This window comes from Lindgomyces ingoldianus (assembly GCF_010093535.1).
Source record: "Lindgomyces ingoldianus strain ATCC 200398 unplaced genomic scaffold BDR25scaffold_15, whole genome shotgun sequence".
In the NCBI taxonomy this organism is placed as follows: Eukaryota; Fungi; Ascomycota; class Dothideomycetes; order Pleosporales; family Lindgomycetaceae; genus Lindgomyces; species Lindgomyces ingoldianus.
Window position 1 is genome coordinate 895265 of NW_022985176.1, and position 26136 is coordinate 921400.

At 49.3% G+C, this 26136-nt stretch overlaps 16 protein-coding genes across 16 annotated transcripts; 9 read left to right on the top strand and 7 right to left on the bottom strand.

The window, feature by feature from the left end:
* Positions 1-937: 937 nt before the first annotated feature.
* Positions 938-1949, bottom strand: BDR25DRAFT_29042 (uncharacterized protein). The gene has a single exon (XM_033688516.1). It carries the CDS (start codon positions 1855-1857, stop codon positions 1246-1248), a length of 612 nt encoding a protein of 203 aa, XP_033547853.1. The 5' UTR covers positions 1858-1949; the 3' UTR covers positions 938-1245.
* A 1498-nt stretch (positions 1950-3447) lies between these two features.
* Positions 3448-5156, bottom strand: BDR25DRAFT_286383 (acyl-CoA dehydrogenase NM domain-like protein). Its single transcript, XM_033688247.1, has 4 exons — positions 4973-5156; positions 4490-4911; positions 4005-4431; positions 3448-3954 (listed from the first exon to the last, which is right to left on the bottom strand). Exons 1-4 carry the CDS (start codon positions 5065-5067, stop codon positions 3588-3590), a joined length of 1311 nt encoding a protein of 436 aa, XP_033547854.1. The 5' UTR covers positions 5068-5156; the 3' UTR covers positions 3448-3587.
* BDR25DRAFT_354927 (uncharacterized protein) lies at positions 5152-6592 on the top strand (the record flags this gene model as incomplete). Its single annotated transcript, XM_033695383.1, has 10 exons — positions 5152-5160; positions 5210-5306; positions 5339-5472; positions 5685-5829; positions 5857-6001; positions 6055-6087; positions 6125-6198; positions 6231-6350; positions 6388-6450; positions 6492-6592. The coding sequence occupies 10 exons, from the start codon at positions 5152-5154 to the stop codon at positions 6590-6592; spliced, it is 921 nt and encodes a 306-aa protein (XP_033547855.1).
* Positions 6593-7011: 419 nt separating this feature from the next.
* On the top strand, positions 7012-7512 carry BDR25DRAFT_354928 (uncharacterized protein; the record flags this gene model as incomplete). Its single annotated transcript, XM_033695384.1, has 3 exons — positions 7012-7172; positions 7239-7407; positions 7465-7512. The coding sequence occupies 3 exons, from the start codon at positions 7012-7014 to the stop codon at positions 7510-7512; spliced, it is 378 nt and encodes a 125-aa protein (XP_033547856.1).
* Positions 7513-7540: 28 nt separating this feature from the next.
* BDR25DRAFT_393611 (uncharacterized protein) lies at positions 7541-8057 on the bottom strand (the record flags this gene model as incomplete). The annotated part of the gene is made up of 2 exons (XM_033698264.1): positions 7541-7688; positions 7720-8057. The coding sequence occupies 2 exons, from the start codon at positions 8055-8057 to the stop codon at positions 7541-7543; spliced, it is 486 nt and encodes a 161-aa protein (XP_033547857.1).
* A 709-nt stretch (positions 8058-8766) lies between these two features.
* On the top strand, positions 8767-9885 carry BDR25DRAFT_173588 (uncharacterized protein; the record flags this gene model as incomplete). The annotated part of the gene is made up of 1 exon (XM_033684155.1): positions 8767-9885. A coding segment is annotated over one exon (1119 nt), but the record flags the coding sequence as incomplete, so codon positions are not given.
* BDR25DRAFT_223902 (uncharacterized protein) lies at positions 9886-11278 on the top strand (the record flags this gene model as incomplete). Its single annotated transcript, XM_033685129.1, has 6 exons — positions 9886-9992; positions 10040-10137; positions 10186-10576; positions 10631-10694; positions 10749-10988; positions 11039-11278. The coding sequence occupies 6 exons, from the start codon at positions 9886-9888 to the stop codon at positions 11276-11278; spliced, it is 1140 nt and encodes a 379-aa protein (XP_033547859.1).
* BDR25DRAFT_29091 (uncharacterized protein) lies at positions 11251-11701 on the top strand. The gene has a single exon (XM_033688551.1). It carries the CDS (start codon positions 11347-11349, stop codon positions 11623-11625), a length of 279 nt encoding a protein of 92 aa, XP_033547860.1. The 5' UTR covers positions 11251-11346; the 3' UTR covers positions 11626-11701.
* Positions 11702-12685: 984 nt separating this feature from the next.
* Positions 12686-13340, bottom strand: BDR25DRAFT_354931 (uncharacterized protein; the record flags this gene model as incomplete). Its single annotated transcript, XM_033695385.1, has 5 exons — positions 12686-12791; positions 12849-13031; positions 13075-13098; positions 13141-13194; positions 13234-13340. 5 exons carry the CDS (start codon positions 13338-13340, stop codon positions 12686-12688), a joined length of 474 nt encoding a protein of 157 aa, XP_033547861.1.
* Positions 13341-13409: 69 nt separating this feature from the next.
* On the top strand, positions 13410-15044 carry BDR25DRAFT_224433 (arrestin; the record flags this gene model as incomplete). The annotated part of the gene is made up of 2 exons (XM_033685144.1): positions 13410-13632; positions 13699-15044. The coding sequence occupies 2 exons, from the start codon at positions 13410-13412 to the stop codon at positions 15042-15044; spliced, it is 1569 nt and encodes a 522-aa protein (XP_033547862.1).
* An 854-nt stretch (positions 15045-15898) lies between these two features.
* On the bottom strand, positions 15899-16504 carry BDR25DRAFT_354933 (uncharacterized protein; the record flags this gene model as incomplete). The annotated part of the gene is made up of 5 exons (XM_033695386.1): positions 15899-15943; positions 15972-16061; positions 16095-16171; positions 16229-16371; positions 16398-16504. The coding sequence occupies 5 exons, from the start codon at positions 16502-16504 to the stop codon at positions 15899-15901; spliced, it is 462 nt and encodes a 153-aa protein (XP_033547863.1).
* A 33-nt stretch (positions 16505-16537) lies between these two features.
* BDR25DRAFT_354934 (uncharacterized protein) lies at positions 16538-17916 on the top strand (the record flags this gene model as incomplete). The annotated part of the gene is made up of 7 exons (XM_033695387.1): positions 16538-16908; positions 16952-17036; positions 17098-17163; positions 17235-17311; positions 17367-17585; positions 17642-17770; positions 17820-17916. 7 exons carry the CDS (start codon positions 16538-16540, stop codon positions 17914-17916), a joined length of 1044 nt encoding a protein of 347 aa, XP_033547864.1.
* Positions 17880-20100, bottom strand: BDR25DRAFT_286393 (amino acid transporter). The gene is made up of 4 exons (XM_033688248.1): positions 19657-20100; positions 18901-19604; positions 18309-18845; positions 17880-18250 (listed from the first exon to the last, which is right to left on the bottom strand). The coding sequence occupies exons 1-4, from the start codon at positions 19824-19826 to the stop codon at positions 18090-18092; spliced, it is 1572 nt and encodes a 523-aa protein (XP_033547865.1). The 5' UTR covers positions 19827-20100; the 3' UTR covers positions 17880-18089.
* A 1299-nt stretch (positions 20101-21399) lies between these two features.
* On the top strand, positions 21400-22679 carry BDR25DRAFT_303577 (uncharacterized protein). The gene is made up of 2 exons (XM_033690026.1): positions 21400-21782; positions 21829-22679. Exon 2 carries the CDS (start codon positions 21869-21871, stop codon positions 22466-22468), a length of 600 nt encoding a protein of 199 aa, XP_033547866.1. The 5' UTR covers positions 21400-21782; positions 21829-21868; the 3' UTR covers positions 22469-22679.
* Positions 22680-23559: 880 nt separating this feature from the next.
* On the top strand, positions 23560-24532 carry BDR25DRAFT_286397 (uncharacterized protein; the record flags this gene model as incomplete). Its single annotated transcript, XM_033688249.1, has 3 exons — positions 23560-24021; positions 24175-24260; positions 24322-24532. The coding sequence occupies exons 1-3, from the start codon at positions 23905-23907 to the stop codon at positions 24530-24532; spliced, it is 414 nt and encodes a 137-aa protein (XP_033547867.1). The 5' UTR covers positions 23560-23904.
* Positions 24533-25475: 943 nt separating this feature from the next.
* Positions 25476-26119, bottom strand: BDR25DRAFT_354939 (uncharacterized protein; the record flags this gene model as incomplete). The annotated part of the gene is made up of 3 exons (XM_033695388.1): positions 25476-25507; positions 25541-25607; positions 25640-26119. 3 exons carry the CDS (start codon positions 26117-26119, stop codon positions 25476-25478), a joined length of 579 nt encoding a protein of 192 aa, XP_033547868.1.
* Between the last annotated feature and the right edge of the window lie 17 nt (positions 26120-26136).

Below are 26136 nucleotides of genomic sequence, written 5' to 3' on the forward strand. Positions count from 1 at the left end.
TTGGATTTCCGGGTTCGGCTGTTCGAGGGTATGAATCCGGTCATGTGCAGCTTGGAGGTCTTTCTCGAGATTGGATTGGAGTAATCGCAAAGAGTCGACCTCAGATTGCAGTTCAGCCCTGAGATCGACTTCATTTGCGATTTTCTCATGAGTTGTCTGGAGCTCCTTCTCCATCTCTGACTTGGCGATACGTGTACAGCCCAGGTCCATCTGCAGACTGGCATTTATCTCAGTCGCGGACCGATAACTCGATTCGAGTTCGGCGAGGGAGAGCTGAGCGATTGATAGTTCGCCCTCAACACGTTCCCTCAACTTTTCGGAGTTCTTGAGCCCGTCAGTTAACCATGAGACTTCTCCTTCGAAAGCGCTGATCTTGTCAGTATACTCCTTCACCTGGGACTCGAAAAAGGCCACAGCTTTCTCAAGCGTAGCTACAGTTGTTTGCCTCTTCTCCAGCTGCATCTCCATGCCTGCTCGATGGCTCTCGTTTTCCGCAAGTCTTTGTTGAAGGTCAGCCTCCCGATGCTCTGCAGAATCAAGTCGGGCCTGCAGGCTACGAAGATCCTCCTCCAATCCAGTGGTGTATGACTCAAGCCTCTGGATTTGGCGGTTGAGGTTGCTAACTTCATCCTTCATCAGATCCCTGGATCTCTCCAGGGCTTTCATGTTCTCTTGTCCTTGCCTAGACTTGCCCTCGAGCTGTTGTATCTCTTGGATCTTCACCTCCAGTTCCGCTCGCAGCTCGGCTTCAGATTTAGCAGAGTCTTCCAGCTTCGACTGAGTTGAACGAAGGATTTCCTCAACTGCGGCTTTGGATTGCTCTAAGGCTGAGACACGAGACTGGTAGCTTAATATATCCTCTTCAAGTCCCACCCGGGTCATCTCTAGAGCTCTTGCACTCTCCTTGCTCCGCAGACAGTCAGCTTGCAGCGCCTCGATACGGCTTCGGCATACAAGAAGCGCGTGATCTGATTCGCGTTTGGCTCGTATCAATCGGTCGTTCGAGGTACGTATCTCGATCATGTCGTCTGGAGTGTAGTGGAAGCTTTTGGATTCCCATGATATTGAGGAGGCTGGAGAATGCGTTGGTGTTTTGGGAGACGAAGAGGGATGGTATATCAGGCTCGAGACACGGGTTGGTGGTGACGGTGGTGGAGATAAGGGACTTGGCTGAAGCCGATTAATCGGTTGGGGGTTAGGACTGGCGTCTGTCGAAATTAGTGACGATCGTATTAAGATGATGAATCAAATACATTGTAGAGTCAGCATAGCAGCTTTCTCCAAACTCTCTAATATCTCCCTGTTCCTCCGCTCCTCTTCCTTCCAGCCCTTCGAAAGCATTTCAATTCTCTTATCGGCATTGCGTGTTGATATATAATCTTTCTTTCTGCTACGAGCTAAATTTCTTGCTGTGTTGGCAATCTGCTTTTCCTTGACTGATATGTTTACGGCAAGGCGGAACGCGAGTCGGCGAAGGGCAGCGACTGAGGCTTTCGCTTCAGCACCCGCAACCTGCTGAGCACTAAGTTCAGTTCGAAGAGAATTCCGTTGGTTCTTAATAAGTGACAAATGCGCCCAGTTTGAGAGCGGGGTAAGGGTTTCATCCTTCGTAGGAGGCATGGGCGGATGTGCTTCTTCAAGCTCGATGGCTGGGCTCCGCGGGCCTTGAACAATCTGTGGGCTCTGCGGTCGATGCTCCAAGATGAAGCTATCGCTCATAGATTGGTCAGTTTTTGGAGTGTGCGGCAGTGGTCTCTCTAGCTTCGCTATGCTGGGTGGCAGGATGTTCTCCATCTTAGGAATGTAGGTGTACTGTGCATGTCGATGAGGATCGGTGGCGGAGGCACCGGACGACATATTGAACGAAATGGCAAATAGAAATCCCCGCACTGATGTGTTTCCGATTGACTGCGGGAAAGCTAAGCAGTGGTGGGCGTCATGCCACGCGGCTATGCAGTGAATTGATTTGCTGACCTGGCAGTGACGTGTGATGCGGTGAGGGGATCGTCACGCATGCAGAGATTTTCAAAGCATGAAGAGCTAGGACGGAGGATAGACGAGAAGTGAAAAGAAGGATAAAACTGACGAAGCAATTGACCAGTACAGAGAGCGAAAATAGGGAGCAGGGTCAAGGTCCCTGTGCAAAAAGAATGAGGGTGAATTGGGGGGTGCCGTCATAGGTATACCAGCATGTCGGCGGGCGTCAGTGAGCCTTTTTCTCTGGGACTCGGGCATGACACCGAGTGCAGCCGAGCCCTTGGAGCAAGCGGAATTGGCGCGAGAGTGGGCGTTCGAAGGGCATGGGTAGCTGGTATTTTGGCGCAGTCAGAGTCTCTCCATTGTGGGCTGATGCAGGAGAGTGGAACCCGCCGGGTATCGGGAGCCTGAAGAAGGCCTGAATTAAGGTCTGAGAAGGCGCTGTGAGGCTTGCGGGAGGAGCCACAGCCAGCGTCGCCATCCGATTCCACAACGGTGACGTTGTTAGCGACCTGCCGTGCGTCTTCGACGAAGTTTAAAACTCTGGAATGGCCATGTCATAGAGGAGGCTCTGTTTTGCAGTGTAGAGGGGGGCCTGTCGCTCAACCCTCCATCGAGGCGCTAAGCCTAATATAGCTTTCCATCCACCCCAGTGTCGATCCCACACATCATTTTTATATGGACCCTGAAAGCCGAACAATTCTCGTGGCCCTGCTGCTGCTAAAGAGCCGTCAAGATATTCAACCGGGCTGAAGAACCGTTCCGTTTGGGCCTTGGCAACTAACCCGCTCGCCCTCACTGCCGATGCTTTTGCACAAAGTGGAGATGATTCATGGCATGGTTCGATATCTGGCACAGTAAATTCCAAACTCACCTTCTGCAGATGCTTTTTCGCTCCTGGATAGCCCCCTCCCCCCCAAAAAACCAAAAAAAACCAAAAAAACCAACTTCTGCTAACCGATCGCAGCCAATACTGGCTCATTGCCTGGGTCTGAGGTTCTTGGATGGATATGAGACGCGTCCACTCAGGGCGATTTGAGCGTTTGGGGAAGTCATGTCATTTGATTCAGGGATCCGTCAAGGTGAGACGCCTTGCTCTAACGGTCTCAGTGCATATACGAAGGCGCTTTGAAAACTTCAACATTTGACACCAAGATGTCAGAAACGCCAGCTCAATTTAGCAAGCTGCATCCAAGGCGCTTCGGAGAAACCAATGGAGAAATTCAAGAGAGACTAGGCTCTCACAGACGAATCCATTTGTTGTGGCGGTCCTGAAAAAAGGCTTTCACAACCGCTTACCCAGTCTACTGGGTCTCGTCAGGAACCGGGTAAGGCGAAGCACAGTGTTGATATTGGCCCCTTCGGTTGCGATCGGTCTCTCCACCTTGCGTCGCCCAAGGCTCTGGGATATTTTACGAACTGCCGGTTTAAGTGCCCGACTTGTGAAACGCATATCTTCTCAAAAAAAATCAAAAAAAAAAAACCCCTCTTGCCCATTTTCTTTTCTTTCTACAATACACATAATTCGTCCATCATCCAGAGCCACTATGCAGTTGCATCCCAAGAGGGAAATCCAACGAACACCCAAAACAAACAACACCTCATCTTACCTACCTCGTATAGGTCTTTTGCAAGTGTCTCGCAATCGTTGTTAGTTGAATGTTGCTTGTCCCCTCGTAAATTGCTCCAATCTTACTGTCCCTGAAGTATTTTTCCGCTAGTCCCTCTCGCACAAAACCCATGCCTCCCATCCATTCAACGGCTTGACCCGAGACTTTGCCGGCGACCTGCGAGGCGTATAATTTAGCCATGGCGGCATCCATCACGAAGTCTTCGCCCGCTTCCTTTTTGCGCGCAGCATTGTACACTAGTGCGCGCGCAGCCTGAATTTCAACCCAAGCTTGGGCTAGCTGGTGCTGCATACCTTGGAATTCACCGATGAGCTGACCGAACTGCTTGCGATCGTTCCATACATAGCTAATCATTATCAGAAATGCAGAAGAGGCTCGAGGGTTGTCTTCACTTACCCAGCTGCATTTTCGAAAGCCCCTAAGGCGAGGCCCGTCATTTGTGCCGCGATGCCAATGCGCCCTTCGTTCAGAAGGCCAATTGCATACTTGTAGCCCTCAAATTCGTCTCCAAGAAGATTGTCCTTAGGTATCTCCACGTCATCGAAGTTGATCACGCAGGTGCTGCTAGCTTTGATACCGAGCTTCTTCTCCTTCTTGGCAATGGAGAAGCCGGGCGTGCTCTTTTCTACAATGAAGGCTGTAATCCCTTTGTACTTCTTGCTCGGATCTAGATTGGCAAACACGATGAAGAAGTTGGCCTCCACGCTGTTCGTTATCCACATCTTGCTCCCGTTGATCTTGTACCCATTCTCTGTGCGAGTAGCCTTGGTGGCGAGGGCAAAGGCATCCGACCCTGATACTGGTTCCGAAAGGCAGAAGGATCCTACACCTGTCAGTTCTTATCTCTTTTGGGGATTTTCTCGAACACGAAGATGTCTTACCAACTGTGTTTGTTGCTAACCTCGGCAGCCACTCTTTCTTGAGCTTCTCAGAACCATACTTCAGAATTGCAGTATTGCACAACGTATTGTGCACATCAGCCAACACGCTTACGCTGGGGTCCACCCTCGCTAACTCTTCGATGGCAATGATTGCTGAAGTGAAGTTCATTCCCGATCCACCATATTCCTCCGGAATCTCTACGCCCATGAGACCCTGCTCGAAGAGCTGCTCCACTACAACTGGATCCATTGATTCTGCTTCATCCATCTCTCGGACCTTTGGAAGAATTGCATCATGGGCGAATTTGGATACCGAGTCTGCCATAAGGGCTTCGGTCTCCGAGAGGTGGGTGATGGGCGTGGGAGGGATATCCGAAATGTCCATATCACGTCGGGGAACAGACGCTGAGAGCCATCGTAACCTTCACAGAAGTCAATTAGCATTCGACATCCGTACTGGGTGGGGAAGGGCAGGGGGCATACTGCGGGGCCGTTCTTGAGAATTTAGGTCGCAGCGGTCGTGATGAGGCCGTAGCAGCGCGTGCAAGGGGCCTGAGAGCCTTGGTGATAGAGGCCATCTTGTCCGTATTTATGTGGGAGAGTAATACAGGAGAGAAAGAGGTGCAAGCGTGAAAAGTTGAAAACACTAGGCACTGCGGAAGATGCTGGCTGTGAGCTTAAGCCGAGGATGAACAGAGCATGGGCCACTCTTAAATGTAGCCGGCGCTTTCCGCGCTTTCCCCATTCCGGGGTCGCGGAGATCGCATCCCCCACCTCCGACCTTTGCATCTCGAGGTTTGCACCTCCGTCAACTTTGGTTCTTCGCATCATGATGCCTGCATTTCCAAGTCTTATTGAAAGACGGCATCATTCATTGGGGCACCGAATGCCGTTTGGCCTCGGCCAACTACGCTGGGCGCCTCGATGCAACATCAATGTTCAGCTCCTTCGGAGAGGACAAACAGCAGCCATCAGTGGCAGGCGTCAGTACTATTAGGCAATATAGACACCTAAGTGCCGGGTGACATCTTACGATGGTCACTTATTGCATCTGCTAATGTTCAATCTAGCAACAAGGCTTTGCATTTGAGGCACAGCTCTACACCTAAGTAAAGGTGTTTAAAGGCCCGTTCAATGAGGGTAGGGATACATAACGTATAGCTAGGGTTGGTTCACTAACTCTCACAAATACTAGAATCCTAAGTATGGTACCTGCGATTCTAATCCTAATTCCCGTTCTCTACATTTCCTAATTCTTGTCATACACCATCATGCGTCGAACCGAACGCCTTTCCCTAACCATCATTCCTATTCTTACCTCTCTACTCTCTCACTTCTGCGTTAGATGGCTCAGTGTGGAAATAAAGCCCTGTCCTCAACTCAATTAAATCTAACTTCAACGCTACTGACCCCCAAGATGACGCTGGTTCTACATCTATCGGCTCGTCATTTGGATACTGGACCTGGCATTCTGGCTACCAACAGAAAGGAGACGCTTAATAAACCCTTTGGGTCCATACTTACAGCTCTGATAACCTTAATTCGTGGGATCCCTCATACAAAAGTTGCAACTTGCTCTTCCATGCGTTCGACAATTGGTGGCCTCTCCATGAATGTCACCTGCTCCGATCTCAGTTCCTCTTTGCCAGTCGAGTGCAGCAACATTTATTATGAAGCCGGCATGTTCCGTAAGTGGCATGGGCCTTCATGTTCTCCACCGTTCTCCACTGTTCTCCACTAGCACCTTACCCACGACTGACGTTTTTCTGGCTCTCACTCGTGGCTCCCAAAAAAAAAATATTGAAAATGGAGTCTACAATGGCAGAAAAGAAAATCGAAGAGGCGCTCAATCAGCCCTCATGTATTTCACCTCCACCAAAACTAGACACAGTCCTAAGATGAATTTGATCCTTACAATCGGCTTGTGAAGAATGCGCACATGCTAATTGTAGTCACTTGGAGTAAGAATGGCACAAACGATGGCATGGTGACGGCGAGTGAGGGGGTTATCATGTGTCGGGAACAATGACATTGCGAACGGCACCAAAAAACCCGCTCTCCAAAATGCTTGGCACCAACCCTTCTGAAATAATCCTCACCTAAATCAATTACGCAACGTCATTTTAAACCAATAATCGCATGTAGCTTTTCGCATGTATATAATTTCTCTATATAATCTTCTTGAGAGAGTAACAATCCTTGAGCCTTTAAGGCATAGAATGAATCCTCGCACTAATACGCTTCTTAGAAACCTTCTCCTACCCTTTAAAAGCTAGTTTTCTGGTGTCGGTTTCATCAAAATAAGGAATCTTCTTGACGTACTGCCTTGGAGGCTGTCGGGGGTTTTCAATAGGAGACAAATTAGGAAGGTGACAGTTGAAGTAGTGCTCTAACATGCTTTTTCTTCTAGGTTTGCACTATATTTGGCCTGCTAGAGATATACCCAGAGTGCCGTCTTCGTCTAGGATAAATCCAGGGCCCTTTAACTAAGGCTTTATAGTAAGCTTAAGAGTCTGGTTGATATGGTCGTGCTGGGTCATGGCCCAGCCCTGACGTTTGTAGACCCTAACACGGCGAAACGGATATATTTGTATTCTGAATGCATTTGGCTTCTAAGAACTCGCCGCCCCGCAGACTTGTGCTTTAGTTGGGGTATTGTTGTGTTTGTATTAACGAGGAGAAGGTATTTCTACATTATTTAATTAATTTAATATGTGGTTGTGGAGTCGCATTGTGTTGATATGAAAAGGTGGGAAACTTGCTCGGTAATGAGTGCTGGTTTTTGTCACCTGCGTGCCAGGGTACTGGATAGATCAGCAGCAGCCAGATCAGTCAAAGTAGATCAGCCAAAGCCATCAGGTACATCCACACCAACTCCAACGCCATCCGACATGCCGAGTGCGGCGGTCTTGCTCAATGTTGCTGGATGGAGATGGGCGATACTTCTTAGAGTTTTGATGATTGTTGGATGAGAGGTCACAGTGCTTGTTGAACGCCAAATTTTAGCAATTATGACAGAATAGGACAGGATCTAGCTGAAGACCAAAATCTTCATCCTTTGAGCATCCTTCCTACTTCTACAATGATGTTTAATACATCAAATTGTCCTTGCTCATGCCTCAATGGGTGCTGGCATGTTCTACTTACCAGCTTTGGTCTTTGTTTAGTGGAAATTGGCCACATCCTGACTACATAGCGTCTTCATCCCCTCTTGAGAGGCGTAGCATCACATCCGGAATTGATGGCCCACACGTGGGGTGACTTGTAGGTGAGTTGGGGTGTAGGTTGTGCGAAGGTATATGGTGGCTTGTGTGGGTGCAACGCGTTGTGCTTTGGCTTTTTTTCCTACTGGTAAAGCAATTCTGATAACGAAGTCAACAGCGCGTAATCCTTGTGGCGGTCTGCCACACTTAGCATTGGCACAAATCGACTCGCCAGATGTTGTACGAAAAACAGTTTGAAACTGAGGCAAAGTACTCTGTACAGAGCCTTCAATAGAATAGAGAAAGAAATTGGTGGGAGTACGCAATGTCGGGCGAAACTTGAGGGGGTGAGCCGTCTCACTCATTGAAGGATTCAAAGGGTTCGTCAGGAATCAGGATGAAATATCATGATCGGGGATTCCGAACTTCCACCTTTGTGGGGGCGGAAGTCCCAAGCGAAATTGGAGTGGAGTTCAGCAAAACCCCAGGAACCCGCATGCCATGTGGATCCGTCAGCTTCCATTGGACTACTGGCCTTTCGGCGTTCTATTTTCGTCAAAACAAGCTCTCCAGGCTGCAACACTTGGCGGAAGACTGCAAGGGTTGGTCTTGGGGGTTCATGCTGAGACGGGGGCTCGGAAACGCCAGCCTTCTTACAATTCCTCCGCACTTTTTTAGCTGTCCTTATTCCTCGTTCTGATGATGGGACTGTTTGCCAGTACAGCTACCATACCACTGCCTATATCAACGTAGGCCTAATGCTTGCCGAACTCGTTTGGGAGAGGCATCCAGAGATCCGAAACACGAGATAGTGACGCCATTCGCTTGCACGCAACAATGGCAAGCAGTTACAGTTATGACCGGCTTCCTCCTCTTCAAGAGACTCCACTTCAAGATGAGTCCCAGGATATAGCAGAGTAAGCTACTTTTGGGCTCACCCTATCTGCGCTACTAACCAAATACTTGTGTAGCATCACATATGATTCATACAATTCCCAATGGACTCTTCACCCACTCTCAACCTCATCCTCATCACCCCCAAACTACACTTCGGCGGACCCAAGAGGTTGCGGGGATGGCTCCAGTCTAAAAAGCTTTGAGACATGCGCTTCTTCTTCTTCTTCGTCATCTAGTAGCCATCTGGAGAAACTCAAAATTGGCTGGAATAGAATTCGAAGGAAACCGCTTCCAAGGTACATGCAAGGCTCAATCAGGAGACACCCTGCAGCAGACATTCACCCAACCCGTATCAGTCGCGGAGTATGGAAGGATCAACTGCTAGTAGACCGGTCCCTGCGAGGGATGGCTGCACTTACGACCGCCTTCGCCGTTGCGATGATTATTGTTATTGCGACCAACCTGAAGCCGTTTCACAACCGACTAAATAAGTTCACCAGTTCCGTTGGAGGCCAGACGAGAGATTGCACATCAGTCACACATACCAATACTGCGTTGCTTCTCGTTATTAATGTAGCAGCCACGATGATATTGGGCATGTCCAATACTTATCAGCAACTGGTCACATCATTAACCATAGATGATCTGAAGCACATGCTTCAAAAGTTCGGAGATTCAAGAGTCGGGACAAATTCACCGTTTAACATAAACCATAAACGAGAAGGAAAAATAAAATCTTGGTCGGCCTGGTTTTTGCTCATCTGTACCTCCCTGCCCATCCACTTCCTGGCCAACTCTCTCATCGGGCCAAGCTATATTCTAGAGCCTCCGATTTCGATAGAATTCAACGAAACGACTTTTAAAGGTCTTACTGGAACCTACTCATATGGCGGCTCAGACTATATTTCAAATCCGGGTTCCTTCGTTTGCTGGAGTGCCTTTAGGACAGGACAAGCCCACTTTCCAGTGTCACTTATGGTCCTTGGAGAAGACGACAGTACTAGCTACAGTTCTGAAATTAGTGAATTTAATAGGCAGCACTCCAGGATGATCGTGAATTACGACAAAAGAAACTGCACGGGCCTCGCAAAGACAGCTACCGATGTCAGGGCGCTTGAAGCTTCATGGACCTATAACCTGTATTATGATCGCATCGTCTATCGGGATGGTCATTGTATAATGGGTAGCTCGGTGACTTGCACGCTCCTCGACTCGAAACCTACACTATGCCGTTTAAACGTACGGATGAATGCTGCATTTATTCTCGCTGCGGGCCTATCGGTAAAAGCCATTTACATGATCAGTGTCAATTTACTTGCGCGGGGAAAGTTGAAGCGACAGTGTTTGACTTTTGGAGATGTTCTTGTTGCGTCTGCTTCGAACCCGGAGCTGAGGGTACAAGGGTTTGTCCCCTTAGATCTGGCCATGTCTTCGTTGCTAACGGTGAAAGGGAATGCCTGGTCAATGCAGGTGACTCTTATAGACGGACTACGTCGCACACTTGCCACCCTAAACACTGTAAGAGCAAGGAGGAGTCCAAGACTGGTGGTATGTTACTTTGATATCGCATTTCTTCTTACGACTAATGACTGACAGACGAGATCGGTCATTGTCAAAAATGTAAGAAGTGGAACAAAATCTGCAAGCTGTCCAGCCAACCGCAACCTACCATGGCGACGAAATTCAAGAAGAGTTTAATATCAAACCTAGGAAACACCGCCCTCACTCAGATGTGTCTTTTAATGTTCTGTAGCCTGTGCATGCTGATGGTTTCCATCTTCATCGCTGTGGCCACTGGGTCAGAATACACTGCTGGCAAACAAAAGTGTGACGAGTATTCTGAACGAGGGTATAATGAATGGTGCAATATGTCGTCGACGGCGCAGTTTAATCAGGTGTCTGGAGGCTGGGGCGGCTTCAACCAGTCCTTAACCGTCGCTTCTCTTCTCCCCGACCGCCTTGGTAATGAGATAATTAGCTTTTGCATGTATGTACCCGACTCACTCTTCAATTGTGGGGAGAGAACATTGACCGCCTACAGATCCAACGGAGCTCAGTTCATATATTCTCTTCTCTATCTAATGCTCATTTACAATATTACTTTAGTAAGAAGGCCCGGCTTTAAGCAACGATCGCGAGCTGGGTTGACTCTCTTCTAGATATCGCAAGAATATGATTGGGGAAAATTAGAATGGGAACGGCGACGCCTTCGATGTACGATCGTCAAGGGAGACTGCTTCTCGCAAGACTATCTCCTTCAGCTACCAAAGCAGATTTTATTCCCTATCATGGGGTACAGCGTCTTGACGCATTGGATGCTTGGAGAGGCACTGCAGACCCAGGAAGCGATTTGGAGGGAAGATATACCTGGTCGGCATGTTGAACATTCTAAATACATAGTCAGTCCACCTAGCGGCTGATAGCCCGTCTAGACTACTTACTTCAGCAGATAACATACGCAGCATACCCATTGTGGGCTGCGACGTTTCTAATCCTTGTGATGACCGCCACTTGCTGGTGGGCGTTCACATACAAGCGCGAGGGTTTCATTCCTCAGATGTTCGGGAGTATCAGGACGTTATGCGCGGCAACGACTCAGCTCGATGATTTCCCAAAGTCAGCCAAACTCCCATTTGTGTGCATGTGGAGTTCTGCTAATCAGTTGCAGTGTCGGTGTGAAATGGGGTGATCTTGGAATGGGAAAACAGTTTAGGCATGCTGGGCTATCGTCTGAGGATGTGATGAAGATTATTCCACATGAGCTGTACGCTGGTATCGACCCTTCAGCTGGTCTTGCTGAGACAGAGGATGAGCTTTTCATGCAGAAACACGACGGCGACAGAGAGTTGGACGGCTCTGTTTGAGGAGCCAGGAGAGTTCTTAGAGACTTTGGAACTGCTGTTGGATCTTAAAGATTGCTTTCTGTCACGTCATGATGGACGAATGGTGTTTCGGATGGAGGCCCCCATATTCGATGATAGACCTCCCGAAAGATATACAATTGGAGGTATTATCAGAGTGGAAACGAGGATCTAATAAGCTTGACGAGGTAGTGCCACCTTGAAACACTGAAGCACAGGCCGTCATGGTTTAGGGAACGCCACTTGAAAGCGCTCAAGGTAGCCGTTTCGGTCCCAGATTTCGTATCCCCGCATCATTATTTATCAAACTTCTCATCTCACTTCCCTTCATACTATGCATGCCATGTGGGCTGGGGTCATACATACGGGTATCGGTACTTGCCGAGACCGGGATACACCAGAGCAGGGAGTTGTGCTAGGAACTGTATCCGAATCCAAGAAATATTGGTTCCAGACACTAGGTCTTACGGGCCGAATTAGATTAGATTGCTCGGTACATCGTACAGTAATAGTGATTGCTTCTAAGGCACATTCATCCTTTCATGTATCACGGAGCCTGTCATGATTCAAGCATCTCACAACTTCAAGATCTGCAACGTGTTCCAATATCCAGTCTTAGTATTGGACTGTTAGAACCTGGTCAGTCGTGACGACCTCTGCTCGCTTTTCCACGGCTCTCTGCTTACACATTGCCGTGGCAGATGCTCGGAGAAACGTTTGTCAGACTAGTATTTCGGAATAAGCATATCGGAATTGAAATGATCCAACCATGGAACTCATCCCGAAGCGACATCGGCCCATATCATCTCACCCACTGCTCTGAGTGGTCAGTCTGAGGGCAGCTTAATACTTCCGGCCGCCCTTCCTAGCAACCTCACGCCCTCCGCCAAAGCCACATGCTTTGAAACTCGACACCTTGGACCACTAAACGGCAACAACTCGACGCCAGGCGTGTGGGTTGAAGAAATTTTAGGCTAGTTCTGCGAGGATGCAAAAAACTGAATATCGCTCCCAATTCTTCCATTGGAGAAAATTCTTCGCTGCAGGAGGATGCTGGTCCCAGGAAATCCAAAATGAATGCTGCAGGAGTCATTCAATGGGCGGGAGGAAATTCTGCCTGGAAATTGACATTCTCTCTTTGCAGCATGATGCTCTGGTCTAGGACGCATCCTTCGATTCATAGAAGCTTTCTATCTAATAGCATAGCAGCGTTGCAAGCTAAAAATTTCGCACACCTATGTACATGCGATATCCATATGGCGTGCTAAAAAGCGTGTATACTTAACGTACATTGTTGAGGGAGTTCGCCGCTGACAAATAGTTTCATTGATTCGGCCTAAACTTTCCATTGGCGATCAGCGCTCTTCATTGCTGGGATGACGGCCCTGAAAGCCTGACTTTGGGACTACGACGATACGGAGAACTGAGACGATGGCGTCTGGGTCTGAATTGATGGATGCCTCGCACAGAGCGCTGACTTTTGATGTACCAAAGGCGTGAATCTGGCCCATTTGGGTGTAGTGCCTGTGAAGAGCAGGCGCTGGTTGGCCCGCTGCAGCAGTCATCTGTAATCCGCACGCCCTGTCAACGTCCCCACCCTGCGTCGTTCCCCGTCGGCCAAGACCAAGCCCTTCTCCAGCTGCATGCACTTCATCCACATGCATGTTGCAAGCGTCCCGCAATAGCTCACCCGCCGGGATGACTCAAGTGCATCATCTGAAGCTGTTGGAGCGTATAAGTCTGACTGGTGCCTCGTTCTTGGAGCCTTATTCTCCTGTCTCACGCATCTGAACCCAGCAAGAGTCTCTTATTCCACTGTTTGTACCCCAGTTCCATAGGGGATTCTCCGCATTCAATCTCCTCGCTTTCCTTGGCGCTGTTGTAATACATCCGCCCTTTGTCCTTCGATAGCTTAAAGGCAACAATCGGCCCAACATGCCCTCCCCATCGGGCGCCTCGATGCATTCCAGCTCCATGCAGTCAATTGGGAACCAGATTGGCTACAAAGTTCGAAACATTGCTCACTATGGCCAACCACAGATCGAAATCAACCTCGACGGTGGCCATGGGCCTACCGGCCGCTATGTGACCAGTTACTCCACCATGGACACCATCACGGGAACAGTGTCCGTGACCGCCGCCCACGATACGAGATTCGAAGATATCGAAATCGCATTCACGGGTGAGTATCCGTCATTCCACTGCCAATAGCTTGGCGACTTCGGGAAGCTGATATGGTATGACGCAGGCACAAGCCAAGTCTTCGTCGACAGGCTCACCACCACCCCATCGATATCAGGCCGCACCGAAGCCACACATCGATTTCTGACCCTCAAGCAACCAATCAATGAAGCCGACCTCCCTCAGCCAAGGAGCCTAGTAGCGGGCAAGAAATATGTCTTTCCATTCATCTTTACAATACCAAGCCAGCTTCTTCCGCGAGCCTGCCCCCACACAGTGGCCTCGGATCACGTCCGCGAGACTCATCTGATGCTACCACCAAGTCTGGGAGACCCGGACCTAGCCGGCCACAGCGGCGCACTGCTGGATGATCTAGCCCCAGAGATGAGCAAAATCATATACGGCATCAAGGCTCGGATAACGCAGATTCGGGAAGCCGACGGCGCTGTGTCGCTCATAGCAGAAAAGATGAAAAAGGTCCGCGTCAAGCCAGCGTTCGAGGAGCAACCCCCACTCAACGTTGATCCATTCGACCCCGAATACCGCATCCGCCACGAGAAGGTTATCAGAAAGGGATTCTTCAAGGGTAAACTTGGTACTCTAACAGCCCAGAGCGCTCAGCCGAAGCCTCTAGTAATCCCAGGAGCCCGAAGTGTCCCAAATGCACAGATAACAACTATGGCCACCGTTCTGCTACGGTTCGACCCCGCAGATGAGAGCAATGCGCCACCGAGATTAGGGTCCTTGGCGACGAAAATGAAGGTCTCTACTTTCTACGCTTCAGCTCCAAGGCAGAACTTCCCCGCTCGGGCTTCGCTTGGAATCGACCTCACACAGGGAGTGTACCAAGAAAGTGTTTCTCTATCTTCGCTATGCGTTGGTTCCGCACAATGGAAGAAGCACACGTCTGCCAGCAATCCGGCATTGGATGACAGCATCGAACGCCGCGACTCTGGCATCTCGGACTGCTCCTCGACCTCGGCAAACAATGCTCGGAACGCTGGGATCCTGACACAGCCGAAGAACTATCAGGGCGGAAGTTTCTATACAGCCAAAATCCTCGTCCCAATCACGCTCCCCAACAACAAGAACTTCATCCCCACCTTCCACACCTGCCTCATCTCTCGCATTTATGGACTCTCACTCCAGCTCTCGATCCACGCTCCAGGCGTCAGTGACCCTTCAGTCCACCTGAAAGTACCCATTCAGATCTGTGCCGAAGGAAGCATCACCGGAAACGAGAATGCAAGGGCCCGGAGCGTGGAAGCTTCCGTAGCCCGCGAGGCTGATAGCATGTTCACCCCGAGGAGCGTGGCGCCACCGAACCCGTATGCTCATGAGAGAGAAGATCTGCCGCCGGAATACGCCGTGTATGCACCTCGTCATACTTCTGGAGTCACGGTTGTGGGGTGAGAGTGGCTGAGATACGAAGGGGTGATGCGCAGATGAGCGACAGGAGTGGTAGTATGGTAGAAATATCAAAGCGATTTTCTTCCCATCTTTCTCTTTCATGTTCATGTTCATCTCCATTTCCTAGGTCCCCTTCAACGGGCCAGAAAATTGATTGGTGAAAGGAAGGATTTATAATTCTCAACAGCATATATTGTGCTTTCCCGCTTTCCGTTTTGCTGCCCGCCGGATGGACTCAAATTGTTTGAGGAAACGACGAAGCTCGGAAGCTGGGAGGGTAGAGCTTGGGGTTGATTAGGCTTTCTGTTAGTCGAGAGTATGTATTGATACCCCCACCGAAATGCATCTCGGTGGACTTGCAAAGTATATAATGTAATGAAGTCTTTGTATGTAAGGTGTGCGGTCGCCGTTCATGTATCCCGGTATCGTTCTTATAGAGCTTTTCATTGTCCTTGAGCACCAACGCTAGTGTTATAAGGAGTAGGTGGCTTCATCTCTCTTCAAGGTTAAGCAGAGAATAAAATCCTCTCTATTCTCCCAACGGATGGAATTAATGAGGGAGCAAGTGGAAAGTTAGACACATGATGACGCGATTGAAGAATGTTCTAGGTGTCGCAAGTCACCTGTACGTCTTGTGTGGAAATGATTTTCGAACTTAAAATGCGTCATCTCCTAATGTGGAAGATACGCGTCTAGTTCCTATAATCTTCTGGAATGCTACAACTGAATGTTCGTTGAACTGTGTTTTTGGGGGGGCATCTACTCATTGCTGATAGCCTCCACAAGCGATGTTAGTTTTCTAAAGAGACAGGGCCGTTAACTAAAATAACACCTTCCTTCCCTGGATACCCATGAACCTAGAATCCTTCAATTGTCACCTTTGGAGCTCGATTCCAATTTCCCTTATTTCAGGACATCCCCGCCACAGACAAGATGCCACCACGAAAGCGACCCCGACGCAGCGAATATGTTAGAGCCAGAAAACGCGCTCGCAACAGCCTGGCCTCGATCTCCGCCCTGCTGGTGGAGCCGTACAATGAAATCTGCTCTCACCTTGACTACGGGGAGTGATACAATTACCGTCTCGTGAATAAGATGTATGACGCCGATTTGGGATTTGAACCAAGGACCTTGATTCCGACCCTAACGCGTGGGTATAGTGGGAGGAAGCATTAGAAGTCATTGACTCCACCATCTCGGGTCAAGACTATCCAGACATATAAACAAGAGAAGTTTCTGATGCTGGAATCCAACCTCCTTTGAAATCTGATGACCAAATTTGGGTGACGCGTGGACCCCCAAGTCAAGGCCGATAAGCTTCAATGAAAGTCTGCGTCCACGGGTGCTATTCCGAACTGAGGAATATAGCGGCCCATGTGCTTTATTACAGGCAGCGGTGATACGAAAGTAGAGGGCGGAGGAAATCCAACTGATCTTGTAAAACGGGAAATTTTGAACGACATAAACTTCCGAGAAATTATTTCACAATTTGTAAAATGAAGACGGTTCAGATCATGAATAGAAGGTTAGACCATATACATAGAGAATTCGTGCCGGAAAGAGATTCTTACTACGCCCCAGAACACGAAGCCGAAGAAGCCTACACTCGAAGCCAACTTGTTCCCCAAGACAGTCTGGTGAACGGTCTTGCTAGCATAGAGGCCACGGTATTGATGCTATCTAATAGCCTATCCAGAACGGACTTGTTGCCGGTCGGTTCGGCTGGATGGTCTTCAAATCTTGTAACTTTATGGGGCATCACACCAGAGCGGCTAGCACCAAATATATCACAAGTCTGGACCTCGCTCCTAACCTTTTGGAGAGAAGAATGGGGGGCTATCGCTTTTCCAAAAAATAACAACTTGGAGTCTTCTTGCGCTCATCCACGGTTCACTCAAGCAATTTCTCAGCACTTTCATAATCCTGCAAATGCTAAAACTCGACATACACGAGGAGGGAGGCGAAGGTGAGATCTACGCCACCAACGTATGCCATGTGTTTCCAACCGACGAATAAGTCTGGCCCTGTCTTAAGCACCAATCTATTATGCACATAGACACCAGTGAAGTCGATCTTATCGCCTTCCTCACCTACCACGCCACCTCATTCGGTTAGAAGACACGTATGTTTACAAACTGAGATCCTAGAAGAGGCTTCTCAGCATCGCTGAGCCACTGTTGAGCCCTCATATAGCAGATTTCGATTATTGTTTACATGACTGACATGAAGAGTATCGCTCTGAGGGCCCGATTGATGATAAGGAATGCGACGTAATAGGTTAGATCTTAGTGTGCAGGGTGGTTAGTCCCGATGTGGAGTTTTAAGAATGTGGAGGATTTTATCAGGGAACGGGAAAGACAGCAGGAGTAGTATGAGTACTCTTGGGATGAATATGAGGAAGAAGGTGGGCTTGAGGCAGGCCTATTTGGCCTTGGTAATGTTATTGATTCTGAGGGAGATGAGACTGAAGCATAGGTTGAGTATCTGGAGGATGAGTGAGGTTGGTGACAGGGGCAGATATTCTGCAGGTATGGTGGGAATTGGGTGGTGGCATTTGTTTAACATTCACGCTGGTATCTACAACAATGATTCATTTTCAGTCTCAGTCCAGTCGCAATGCTCTGCCCTCCGCCGATTAAAGCATGTGAGTGCAAGCCCCAGAATATCATCAGTGAAGCGAAAGCAAAAACGGCTACTGAAATACAGGAAAACCACCGGATGATACACCTGTCTACTCGAAATAAATCTTGAGCAAGTTCTATCATATAAAATTCTCAGGTCGAAACCCGCGAAAGACTTGCAGCCTCATACAGCCTTCACGTATGAATGCGTGACAGTGGCACCGTTGCGGCATCAAGTCAGTTTATGGGGTTGAGAGAGTGTATTCTTAAGTTTTAGCAAATGAGGTATCTTAACTCAAAGTAGGGTATATTGAATCCCCCAGCAGACACGCCACCCATAGTATATCACCTATCCACTCTCGATAGACGCCGCACCACACCTCCCAAAATCCAAACAACCCCACAATCGCCACCAAAGCAACGTAATTTATGACTTCTCAATACCATCCAAAAACATATGCTGCATTCGCGGACCTGGATATTTCCTCGAACCATGAATAAACCACCATATAGTAGTCAGAGCAGTGACGCCAACGAGAATAACGCTGTTGTAGTTCATGGATGAGACGGTTGTAGGAATGCCGAAGGCTAGGCTCCTCATTAGCTGATTCTCACTAAATTGTTGGGAATAAGGGGTGGTACTTACGGAAACAGTACATAATGTTGAAGAATATGATAAATAGCACCGCCAAAGCATTCATCACGAAACCTACAGAACCCATGTGGAATGGACCCGCAGGGACGTTCTTTCGTCCCGTGAAGAGATTCGGTCCGATAGCGAGAGCGTACGATGTCGAGGTGAGGATGATGAAAGAGCCCGCGAGATCCGTGAATGCGGTCTTGCTGCCTAGAGTAATTGCGCCGAGACCGATCGAGATGACGGAGCAAAGGAGAGCCGCAGGAATCGGACAACTGAGCTTCTCGTTGACATTGGAGAAGAAGTGTGGGAAGGGGGTTGCGTTGTCACGGGCGAGGGACCACCAAATTCGGCTACAAGTTAGGAGGGTGCCGACGAGGCAGATGAGAAGCGATAATAGGACGATGAAGAGTAGGCCGAAGGTTCCACCTTTGTTCCCAGTGGCTTGAGAGTAGATGGCTGCGAGGGGGAAGGCGCCGTTGGAGTTGATGACAGCGTCGAGGTCGCTGATGGAGTAGAAGAGGGCGATGGCGAAGCAGAAAGCGGCTGTAGAGATTCGTTAGAATATAGTATCAAGTGTTGTAAAGGAGGATAGATGTACTCAAGAATCCCAAGATGATTTGCGCCGCAACACCCTTAGGAAGATCAACCTTCGGGTTCGGGAATTCCTCCGCAAGATGTGTGATGGCATCAACGGTCCCGATTGTGAAGGCACCATTCAACACTCCGGTCAAGAAGGCCACGCCATCTGGCCACCCGGTGATGTTATCGAAGTCTTTCCAGACGAATGAGTTGCTTGCATGAACTTTCGGCATAGCAGCAAGCACAATAACAGTGACCAACCCTCCCACGACGACCAACATCAGACCAATATGTTGGAGGGTTGGAATGCTCCGATTAGCAAAGATGCATACAGAGGCGACAAGCAGAGTAATGAGGACATATGCGACAAAGGTATGCCACGGCTGGATCTCAAGGTCTGGATGGAAGATGAGGTATAGCTGAACACAGATGTTTGCAACAATTTGTGTGATCGCGGCATAGTCGAACAGCCATCCGAAGAAGTTGAGAGAACCAGCAAAGAACCCGAAGACGCGGCCGTAGTTTAGACCAGGTGTGACAGAGGCATAATGGTAGACACCACCAGCCGATGGTATAGCTGAGGCTAACTCAGCAATGCAGGCTGCGACAACGCCGTAATAGCTACAGGCGACAATGAGCTCATAGAGAACACCTGGAGCCCCACCGTTTGCGATTGCTAATGTCACGGAACCACCCAGTGCTATCCAAGCATTGTCAATGTTTCTGCAACAACAGTGTTAGAAAGCTTCTGCAGCCCTTCATCTTATTCACTTACAATGCCAATCCGCAGATTCCAAAAAGCCCATATTGTCGCTTCAATTGATCCTTGTGTCCCGAGGCATTCAGTGCTACTCCATCTTCGACGCTGACGATTGTCCCTCTTCTCTTCTCAAATTCTTCCTCCACGCTGATTTTCTCGTCTGTCAGGGGGCCTCCCGACACCATTTCGGAATCAAGATCGGAATCGACAGAAGCAGAAACTATTTATGCCCAGTCCTCGCCACTCCCCAATTACTTTACTTTCCGTCAGCTAGGACAAACGGAAATGACGTTGGGGTTATCCAGGTTTAAGAAAACAGAGAAGCAAAGTCGCCAAGCTGACACGCGGCGAACTAAATAAATTCTGGAACGAAGTAACAAATAAGTGTGAGCGAGCTAGGGCTCGGAGTAGCCGGCCGAATAAACAATAATATATGTAGCAATCGCTGTGATAAGCTGCATACAAAGCAGTGTGGTTACGCGATTTGCACGACGCCTTGCAGAATATTTCTTATCTCTGAGAAGCGCATTTACCTAAGCGCTGTGGGCAGAGAGACATCTGAGACTGCTGCTTGGCGTGCCATCGTGGGGTTCTGCCGCCATTGATGACCGGGAAAGGATCGCAACGCCTGCCATCTCACACGCAAGCGCCCGTCGCCTCGAATTTCAGATCTTGACTGCCCAACAGGCGTTTGTCGCTTCGCATGATAGTATCATGCGCTGCAGATTGTATCTTTCCGAAGCAGACCCGAAACCCCAAGACTGATAAAGGCTCTCGTGGCACCCCTACCTTGGACCTCAGGATGTCACTTTGCTCACTACCGCCTGGTAGGGTGAGACGAATATCGCCCGCGACCGACGCACGCCTCACAAGCTTCGTCTTCCGCTCCTTGCCGCCTTTTAGAAACGGGGAGTAATTGAGCTGGTGCCGTTGTTCAAGCGTCCCGTCCGCGCTGGCAAAAGAAACAGTTGTTATTCGTGTGCCGGGCTCTCTTAGCACGCCGCTTCAGCGACAACACCGCCATCATAGCAGGACATTAGCGAATGGCATCAGCGGGACGACAGCTGCTCGTCTTGATACGAAAGCTGAGTGGTAGGGAGGAGGAATGGCTACCGCAAAACTAGAGGGTGCCGGAGCACGATTCACCCACGTGCGGAGCGGAACCTGCATAACGTGCCTGGGCTTTCCTCAAGGATACCCGCCAATCATCACGTCTTGACTTGAGCATCAAAGCTCCTAGTAAAACTATATTTACTTTTATACACTCTTTGTCATTTCCGTGCATTTCTTGTCCTGGTACCAACGCGATTCATCTTCTTGTTAAAGAGAGAGCACAGTTCTGGGAGTCCTTGATCAATCTCGGAGATCTTCTTGAGTGCAAGTGTACCTTCAAGACGGGTTCTAAGATTGTAATTACCTAAAGAGAGAATCTTACCGATCCGGATCGTTTGTAAGGGATTCTGTTCCCAGCAAAGCTTGAATGCCATACATCCCAAAATCAACGAAGGTTAAGTCGGCCAGCTTGACCCTCAAAGTGAATCTGGCACTCTTGTCGAATAACATTTTCGCGGAGTGATTTGTTTTAGAATCTCTGTTCGAATGCACATGTAGTGTTTAGTTTCGCCACACTTTAATTGAAGATTCATTACAATGAGGCTCAAGGTGAGCCGCAAGGGCGAGTGGGGGTGGCGCATATTGTCCACCTCGTGACTCACCCCTCAATCCAAATGCCATGACCTCAAGCAGCATTCCCGTATTTTCTGTTCACTCCACTCATTATAGTCATCTACTCTTCTTCGATTCATCTTCATTAGCCTCTACTTCCGCGATCACGCGGTACTGTGTCACCTTTCAAAGCACGCTCTTTGCTAATCTGATCGCATTGGTGAACGAAACAGCTAGTTGTGGACTGACTGAACTTCTCAATTGTTCACCGCCGGTCACCCCATGGGCCAATGTCGAAATCACGAGAATGGAGCAAACGCCTGGGCAAACGACATTTCTAATGTTGATCCAACTATCGTACCACGATGACGTTGCCGGCTATCGTAGGTAGAACCTTCTAGTACATATATCCTCTGCCCTACCAGGAGCCTCGAGACTTTGACAAAATAACTACACACACACACACTAAGAACTTTGTAAGTTGGCGAGTGTGTCCGCTACGACTTAGCTAACAGTGCTCAGTTCTTCTCAACCTACTCAGCAATATAATCAACGCTGCACGATGGGTGATATGCTCTATCACATTAAGCGCACCCTTGTCGATATCAAGAACGACGCGACCGGTGCTCTCCAAAAGGTTGATATCCGCGGCACATACACCGACCTGTCCAAGGCGAAAGCTGCGGCCAAGAATGCTCTTCTAGAGGAAGGATACGAGAAGGAGTGGTTCACTGTGTATGACGTTCGCCAAGCTCCCGAGGATTGGAAACATGGAGATGGTGTCTTCGTCTTTGCTAAGGCTCCAGAAGGCGAGATGTTCAAGGTTGCTCTCGAGACGACGCCAAACAACCTCAACTTGACGGGCAAGGACGGCAAGGTTGAGGAGCAGCTATTCCATGTACTTCAGACCACGATCCACTACAACACCGATCGCTCCGGCGCCTCCCGCGATACGAGCCTCGAGGGCACCTTCACGGACATGGAAGAGGCAAAGGCAAAGGCGCTTAGTTGCTTATTGGACGAGGATGTGTCTAAGGACAGCTTTGCGGAGTTCGATGAGTTTACTGGCCAGACTGACTGGGCGTTCGGGGAAGATGTCATGGTCCATGCTGTTGGTGTCGGAGGGGAGAACTACTTGGTTTCCATCATCCGGAAGTCGTAAAGTAAACGAGCCCCACACGACAACAACTGGGAACGGCGCTTGGATGGCGCCGTATCTCGATGGCTCTCTTGCTACCTCTATTTATTGGCGTTGGTGGAAGTGTACACCACACATTCGGGATTAATTCGGTATGCATGCTTGTCAGGCGCTCTGGGTCTCCTTCATATTACCTATCAGGGCACCCTATGGGCAATAAGAAAACTTTGTTCAACGATTTGCACTAATGCATATGTCAAAACCGGGTGTACCTTTCCCCGCGTTAAAGTGCCGGTTGGCGCAAATACCTCACTTCATCTAAATCCTGCTGCACTTGAAAGGCCCCACAATATGCATCTATCCGTCAACCCAAGGCAGTGGGCAACCCGAACGGGACCTGGATGAACAAACCTCCGGGATTGTGTTGCTGTTGAGAAAGCCCGAAGTTCGGGCGTTTTGGTTCCCTCAAAGCGACTCGTGATTGGGAATCAGGAGAGCCAGACCCGAGGAGAAGGGTGGATCCCGATCCTGGCCGGAAACAAAGCAAGCAAAATTCTGCGCAGTCAGCACTTGCTCTAGAATCCAGATTTGACAATTAGTGATGCACATCTGATGTTGTTGATGCTGACGATGAGTTGGGAAACTCAAGTCTCTGCTCGATGATCGACAGACCGAGAATTAAGCTAGCTTAAAGCACCCTAGCGTAAATTACCTCATTCTCGCCAAACTTTCCTCTCCCGCACCTCAACCCTTCACATGAACAGGACGACATGACGGTAACCAAGATCCATCACAGGGGTTTCTCATCCATCATACCCGTTCTGAAGTGCGCGTTGTGTCAAACAAACATGCACGAAGCGGGTACTTTACCCGAATCTCACAATACGGAACAGAAGAGAGCTCCCAAGCCTTACACCACGTCATAAGAACAGCAAAACCGTTCGGCGGAAGATTGACAGCTTCTTCCCCCATCTTAGTTTAACCTTAGATCTACCAGCGAGATAACGGCTCGCACGAGCGATCATGGAGAGTCCGGAGCGTGATCACGCGTCGCCCACTAATTTTCCTGGTGGTGGTGCGACTCAAATAGCAGTCTTGATTTGTGCATCAGGTGAGAAGTCTTCTCAGGCTCAGGCAGTGTCCTCATCTCTCGTGAACTCCAAAATCTGAATATGCTTCTGGTCTGTTCTTCTCTCTGGTCCGTTGTATTTATACAAACATGACTGCAACTTCGAGGATTTCTCTTGCTTCGAACTCTCGTCCTATGAGACACGACGGCTGCAGGGTTCTGCATATATTCGATTCTTAATTGCGCAACCTACTACCTGCAATAATCTCGAATTGTAGAGTCCGTACTCTTGGTCTCCGTATTTCTAAATAAGTTCGGGTTCTGGATATCGTCCCAATCTTCCAGCCCCTAGAGCGCATAATAGCGCCATCTAAAACAACGGCCAACCAGCATGACGAACTCGACCGACTACGAAAACCCCATTTCCCGGAAAGACAGCAACGTAGCAATCGCGATCATATTACCGTCACTTTTTGCAGTCATCCTCGTTATCCTTATCGCGATGTTGGTCCCCGTTTACTTGCGTAAGCATACCGTTTTCATGATCCTTTACTGATTTTAGTATTTTCGTAGAGCTTTTCTTGTCCCCCGGTTTACTACCGAGGAGAGCGCTGAGACAAAAGAAGAGCGCAAGAAAAAGCGACTAGCGAGGCTCGACAAGGTGGTTAAGGCACAGCATTACCTTGACTGGGCGACGAAGCAGAGAGTTGAGCATCCGGATGCACCTGTCATAATGAACCCGCTATGGTGAGTCGTTGTCTCACCCGTCCCAAATTCTGGCTGCATGCCGATTCTAATTTGCCGATAGTGTAATTTGTCTCGACGAAATCGAAGATGCTGCACAAATTCGCGGTCTAGGATGCTTTCACGTATTTCATCAAGAATGTCTCGACGACTGGTTTGGCCGGTGGAATGAATACTGTCCACTATGTCACCGGCCTATCATCCAAGCAATAAAAGCGAAGAAGGCTGGTCGGGACGAACACCCTAATCCACCACCTGTGGCCTATATGGTCTGAAAGAAGGTCACTGTCGAAGCATTTCCGTTGAGGCGGTTGGCTGTCGTCTACGGCGTGTACGACAGCTCTGGAGGAGAGTATTGCGTGCTGAAAGATACAGCGTAGGCTATCCCTTGCTGTTTAATACCCTTACTATAATTGGCGGATTGGCTCTCCGCGGAGGGACTTCAGCCCAGCGAGTGAATCTGAGTTGCACGCCGAGCGGAAGCGGAGTAGTGGCAGGCGTTCGAACCCCACCCCGGGATCCGACAAGGCAGGTGTGGCTGAATTCTAGGCCCTTGGCTGCGGAAAGCAAATTCTATCCTTGCTTGAGATCACAATTGACAATGTTGCAAGCACTCAAATTCTAATGCTTCTCCACAGTCTTGATCCAGATTGGTGGAGTATGGGATTCAGTATTGCAACGGTGAAGCTCATGTGCCCCGCGTTGCGAAGTGGCTGCATCAACACGAGCGCCGACCAGAAGAACACATGCTCCCTTGCTTTGGGGCTTCGTTATCACTATATTGCTTTTCGACACCAATCTACATCAGGGTGGATATTTTATTTCTAGGATGCGGAGTCGTAAATCTTGCCTGTCCAACTTGCGGATGAGGGATTTCACGAGCTTCCGGGGAAAGCGCGCAAGCGAGAATGCATTTTGCCTGCTGGGATACCTACTGTACAGGCGGTGGGGGTATGTATGTATGCACATACGCAGCAAGAGAAAAAGAATCCCAGGAACTAGCCAGAGGAGCTCGGGTCAAAGCGGTTGCCATCCGACCTACCAGTAGATTCTTTCATGATTATGGTACAGGAAAGTACCTTGAGACGTTCTGGAAAGCAATGCAAAACAGAAAAGCTTCCATGCTCAAACATCAGCTCAATGAGGGTAATGCTGACTGCTTTTGGTTCCTCCGTGCGTTCCTTATTGCCTAGACGCCTGCATAATCAATGCCCAAAGTCATTGCAAATTTGAATCCTTTTGGAGGTACTCTCATGTATACATGATATGACAGTTCTTCACACTGTCAGAGGGTACCGCAGAATATCGTAGAATGAACAGCTCACTGTCAGGTTGAAATGAATCCTCAATCTCAGTGTCGGTTTGATCTCCGCTCCTCAAACAGCTTCGTTTGCAGCGACGATGCTGTTTCTTCGTGCGGCCTCGTAATTTCCCTCCAGGGGAGGCACTGGAGTCTGGGTGCGAGTAATGTTTCTGCTGGTGCCGGTAGACGAGAAACCAAAGGGGTCGGACTTTTCGACCATTCGGTCCTTGAACCAGTCCTTGTACCAATGGCGCTTGAACGAGTCGAGGGCAGGAATGGCAGCGGTGGGTTTCAGCGCTTCAGGCTGGGGGGCAAAGGAGGTCTTCTCGCCAGCAGCCGCAGTAGCATTGGGGGGATAGAGCAGAGAGTGTGATTGACCCTGCGTGGCCTCCACACCGGGCGCGCTGTGGATGTGATAGCCCTGGAGGGAGTAGTGTGTGCCCGCGTCGGGACGGGGGGTGCAGATGGTTGGTGGACGTGCCGAGGCGCCAGCGCGGGAATGCTCCCGGCTAGCGGCGTCGCTGCTCGACTTCACCTCGTCGACGGATGCTGTGCGCATAGCAGATGCTGTGCGGA